Source organism: Helianthus annuus, chromosome 2 (assembly GCF_002127325.2).
Source record: "Helianthus annuus cultivar XRQ/B chromosome 2, HanXRQr2.0-SUNRISE, whole genome shotgun sequence".
Classification (NCBI taxonomy): Eukaryota; Viridiplantae; Streptophyta; class Magnoliopsida; order Asterales; family Asteraceae; genus Helianthus; species Helianthus annuus.
The window spans coordinates 33,726,084-33,731,929 of NC_035434.2; the positions used below are offsets into that span (position 1 = coordinate 33,726,084).

Here is a 5,846-nt window from a genome sequence, read left to right on the forward strand (position 1 = left end):
GATTAATAAGTTGCTAGGAACCAATACTACCTAAACAACACAATTACTTCACATAACTTTAAATTTTTGTTTAAGTTTTTTTTTTTTTTTTTTTTATAATTTTGTTTAAGCTTTTTTAATGAACACCGCTATATGTTGGAAGTCTTATTTGGTAATTAAATGTGAAATAAAATTATTCGGAGATATTAAATTTACCATTTTGAGATCTATTTGTTGGAACACAAGAGGATTTACCACCACACCATCTTTGTTTTTAATACTATAAGGTTCAACTAATTTATTTTATGGGTCCTTAAAACAAACAAAAAAAAATGAGTCCAAGGAAGAAAAAGAAAGGATGTGCTAATGAAAAAAAGAGAGTATAAAATAGGCAAATTCTACAAATAAATCATATGAAGAATGTAATATATAAACTTTAACGAAGATAATGGCAAGTGAAAGCAAGCTTTGAATAAAGATCTCATACGATCAACATTGTTAATCACCTCAGTAGTTTAATATTATCAAAACTGCAAAAGTCAAAAAACAAAATTTCAAAGATTGATCAAACTTCAACGCACCCGTTTTTTCATCTCTAACGTTGTCAAAGAATATAGATCTCATTTCTTAGATTTCCTTGATGCCCTTAAAAATAGTTGTGGCTCAATTGTTCCAATTGGATAAAATGACAATGTACTATGTTTATACAAGTCAAAGTCTTCGTATTTATAATAAATTACCATTGAAGGGACCTTACTTAATGTATATTGTTGTTTTTTTAATGTAACTAATACCGTAACAATGCATACGTGAGAACAAGAAATTAAGTCAAATTCAAAGGTAGTTAGGGTATTAACATTTACTCGGTCTTTTCTTCCTATATATTGTCAAATGTACATGTAACATACTCATCTTCATTAACAACTTCCACAATCACAACCTTCAATTAAAGCTTACAGAATCAAATATGGCATTGAGAGTCTGCTTTGTTGCTGTTGTTATCATCTGTTTGTTAATGACATCACACTTCAGTCCGGTTCATTGCCGCCATCTTCAACCTACAGCCATCAAAACCACCACCACCGTTGCGGTCACCGAATGCAAACAAACCGGAGGAGAGATGCCGGACTTCACTGTGTGTGCAACTCGCTACACCAGTAATGTTAACAACAGTGACAATCGAAGGTTGAAGATGCCATCATTAGAATACATATTGGCTTCTGGGCCAAGCAAAAAAGGACCTGGCCATTAATATATATGCGAAATCTAACTTTTTGTTTTCTATATTTAAGTATCTTGTAATATTTCTTGTCTTTTTGAAGCTATATATATATATATATATTTGGCCCAATATGTGGACTGGTCAAATTTTTATTGCATGAAGTTCTTTTTTTTTCTTCTTATTGTTTGATTTTTTTGAAGTTTGAAAGGGATAATGGCCATTTTGAAGAATGAAGATTTGCATGAAATTAGGTTTTGTATGTAACACTCATGGTTGTGTACGTTAGGAAGAGGCCGCATTTTATCCAACCCCATCGCGTATAACTTTGCTTCATCTGTCTTTATTGTTTCATATAGCATGGCTTAAAAAACGACCAGGTTGGGTTGCGTCGCGTTGGGTGTCAGGTCAGAATGGGTTGCACTACTAGAAAATAGGGTATTTGTGATTGCCTTGACGGTTGCAAAAATGACCGTAAATTTTGTGACTATTTTGCAACCACTATGTATAAGTTAATTTAAATTAATTATTTTAAATAAAATCTGCGAATAGTTTGCAAACGAAACAAGGCGGCAGCAAAATTTGAAATCGATTTAGGACCGAAAATGAGTTGATCATAGCTTTTGCGCCCGTTCTAAATTTTGGTCGCAAATCGATTGCTAATTATGCTACTATTTTCTAGTAGTGTGATATAACATAAGTTCGAGTCCAGATGGGATAATTACAAATAATATCATTTTTTTTCGTTAAAACTGGTCGGACTAATATTAACTTAGATTGAAATATGCGTTTAAAAAATGGATCAAAATAGTTTCACCAACTATATTTATTTTATACCGGCTAGTAGTGACAGGTATTGGCCGCAACAAGGGGCATCCTTGCAGAGGAGGAGGTTATCATGGCGTGGAGCCAGAGGCTATGGTGGCAGTGACCGAAGCGGTGGGACCGACGTCAACAATGTCACCGTTAGTGGTGTTGCTGAAGGTGGTGGTTATGGTGATGGTAGTTGTTGTGGTGGCGTTAGATGGTGCATCGCCAGTGGTGGTGGTGGTGGTGTCGCAATGGGGGTTTCGTCGGTTGTGGCTAGTCCTTGGTGGATGTTGACATGTATCGGTGGTGGGTGTGTCAGCGGATGCTCTAGTGGTGGTTGCAACGGTGGCCAACATTAGGTGGAGGCGAGGACTAGTAGGTGATGACGACAAACAATGTATCTTGAGTATTACTCGGCCTTTTGGACTTGTTTTAAGTTATGAAGTATTATAAGAACGATCAATGTATATCTTGAGTGTTACTCCCCTTTTGGACTTGTTTAATTTGAGTGGACCCGTATCAACCCCAATGCATCTTTCTTTTACCTAAATCCATGAATTGATTTGCGGATGATGATGATTGCTGGGCTTAATTTTACATATTTATATAAGTTCGAAATTCAGTTTATAAAAAAGAATGGTTGTGATTACTTAACGAAGAAAATAGATTAAAAAAGATAAAATATCGGAAGTTGAAATCAAACTTCAATTACAACTAAAAAATCCAACTACTCCATAAAGTATTAAAATATACATATTTCATAGGTGATCTTGACCATATGAATAAAAGCGATTGATTTAACTACATAGTATTCTCATTGACGGCAACATCAGTCTCCTATCTTTAAGGAAAATACAAAAAAATCGGTAACATGTCGGTAAAATTCAATGTGAACACCGAGCGAGATTAAACACTTTAGATGGAACTCTTGGGCGTCGAACAAGGTGAATTATTTGAGGTGGAGAGCAGATTTGGGTAAGCTTCCGTTGAAGTTGGCGTTGGTTAACCGGGGCATGTATATTCCTAATTTGTGCGTAATCGAGGATGAATGGACGGATCACATTTTTGTCACTTCTTTTTGGGCGAGAAGCGTTTGGTGGCGCGTTTTTAGATGGCTGAAAATCCCGACTATGTGTGACGAGACTTCAGTTAATCAACTTCTGGAGCACGTGCAATCCAAAGTAGGCTCAAAACGGTGGAAAAAATGACCCATATGGTGACGCTTGGCTGTTTATGGAGACTTTGGTTGGCCCGAAATGAAAAGGAGTTCAATGCGAACATGATGTCGGTTCAAAGGATCGTGGAAATCATCAAGAGGGTTAAATGTAGGGCTGCAGGTGTCGAGTTGGATTGGAAGAATTGGTTAGATTTTGACATTTTTGTATGATTGTCTCGGTTGTTTTTAAAACTTTTGTACTTTAGCTTCTGGCTGGCCGCTATTAATATATAGTCGTTGTCCTTAAAAAAAGCAACATATCACTGAACGTCATTTCATTAAGGAATCACAAAAATAAACTTATCAACGGATATACCGATACCCACATCAATAACGAATGATGATAGATTGTTCACCGACATAACAACAATGGTGGTTACATAACTAAAAGATAGTACACTATGGCGCCGGTGATAGTTGTTTTTTTTACTTTATTAGGTGAGTTCATCGGGGAATCACAAACAAGAAAACAATTAATTTTACATTTAAAAAGATAATTAAAAATCACTTTTATATAAAACAAAACAATTTTTATATAATTTCTTCTAAACCTTTTCATATAAGCACATGTAAAAGCAATTCAAATAAAAGAAATTAATTTTTTGTAAACACGTGTAGAAGACAGTCAAACAATTCTTCGAAGCTTTTTTAAATAAATACATGTAGAATCCGTTTAAATAATTTTTTCGAGCAGCTACTAAACAAAAAAAATTCATACCCGGTTGTAAAATCGTGTCTCATACTATGCCCAATACCTCACGAGTAATTTTCAGATAATTACCTGACGGGTTTTGGGCATACCTCCGGATGTCAGGTATGTTTGTTAAAAAATACGTACCCGTTGGGATATCAAAATACATTTCTTTTTTACTATTATGTTTATTTTATTATTTTTATATTTATAATAATAATTAAAAATTTAAATACAACACACGAGGTAGAATCAAATAAAAAGTTAATTTTGTCTAAGTAGTACAAGAATGAATCTTAATATTTCAATTTAATATTAATGTCTAAGATAAAAATGTCGGAAAAAAGAGTCATTCTTGGAAAAACTTATTTGTTCACATTCTCTCTCCGAATACAAAACACATGCACATTCCTTCCTTTTTTTTAAACGTCCATAACTTTTTTATATGACTGGTGTGCGTTCGGTTTGATATATTTTTATTAATATTTTGAGCCTATTTTACGCATTAGTCAAGTTTTAAATTTATAAAACCCGATATTCTACTAACACTAAACACACACTTGAAACTTGTTAAACCACATTGTAAGCCCGGGACAGAAGCTCAGACCTGCAAACATGTCATATTGATGTGTTTTGACTTTAGGAACTTGTTAAACCACATTGTAAGCTCAAATAACTAATGTTTTGATAAATTTTGGTTATAGGTAAAGGAATGGACTTGCGGATGATGATCAAGCCCTGTTAGAGAACCGAACACGCGTTAAAAAGTAGCTTCCGCAAATGAAAACGATTACTTTTGTCACAAAACACTTTGGTGTTGTGTTATCAAACTTCTGTAAATATGGTTAACATGTTTTGAAAGTTAAGTACGGTTTATGTTAACAATATGGTTTTGAAACGTTAGTAAACCTCGTTTGAAGGTTTGAACTTTATATAAATCACCGTTTTGTCGATAATTTTCGTTTAAATGGTATGTTAAATGCATTACATACTATATGAATTATTAATTAAGGATAAAGGTCTTGCATCTTGCACATGATTCTCACAAAATGAGTTATTGCAATTTGAGTTTTTAGCTTATATTTGAAAATTCCGAAAAGATTTCCTTGTTTTTTTTGTTCTATTTACGAAATACCAAAAAGATTGTCGGTATGTTCTAATATAAACTTTCAAAATTTCAAAAAGATTTTTTTTTCAATTTCTTGTTGATAGCCTTCCATATTGAGATATTGAGCTGATAAACAAAGATTTTACAAATGTACAAATATATAATTAGATAAGCACAAGGTTATCTATGATGTAAACAAGTCTAACATGACTTTGAAGATATTGTTTGTTAGTGTGAAACAGATGGTTGCTGCTAAAAGCATGAGGTGTAGAATTTAGAAAACTCACTAGAGTGAATAATTTATAAAGATCACAAGTTAGGATCGTCCTCGAATATCTTTTAAAGTACTCAATGTTAAAAGACTGTAAGAGATAAGATTTTGGAAGCATCAACCTAAGGGGAGTCTATTGATGCACCTAGAGGTTGACGTTCCAAATTGATAAAGCAATGTATCAAATTAAACAAGATTGATGATAGAAGATCTTCAGCTATGGGCAGGGGGGTCAGCTGGTGTAGAATTGGTGCCTCTAACTGGGAGATTGTTTAGATAACGTTTTATTAAGTTTTGATCTTGATTAGTTGTGTGACATCTGTGCTTGTGTAACCATTATACAAACTCTGAACAATTCAATATTAATAAAACAAGGTGTTTTGATCCCAATGTTTGTTTATTTATGTTTGACATTTTGCACGTTTTGATTTTTGATGGATTTTAAAACTCTATATCGCTTTCTGGAAAGTTATACGCAAACTGATGCGTAAACGTACTCAGTTTAACGCGACAAACACTCCAAAACAGAAACATAAGCATAAAATATCTTAA

General features: G+C 33.6%; 1 protein-coding gene across 1 annotated transcript; it reads left to right on the plus strand.

Annotated features, from left to right (window-relative positions):
- The first annotated feature begins 1,995 nt into the window (after positions 1 to 1,995).
- Positions 1,996 to 2,367, plus strand: LOC110941350 (glycine-rich cell wall structural protein 2-like). Its single transcript, XM_022182975.1, has one exon. The coding sequence runs from the start codon at positions 1,996 to 1,998 to the stop codon at positions 2,365 to 2,367; it is 372 nt and encodes a 123-aa protein (XP_022038667.1).
- Positions 2,368 to 5,846: the final 3,479 nt, after the last annotated feature.

Coding starts and splice junctions, on each gene's coding strand:
- LOC110941350 (XM_022182975.1), top strand. CDS start 1,996: ATGGATCAAAATAGTTTCACCAACTATATTTATTTTATACCGGCTAGT.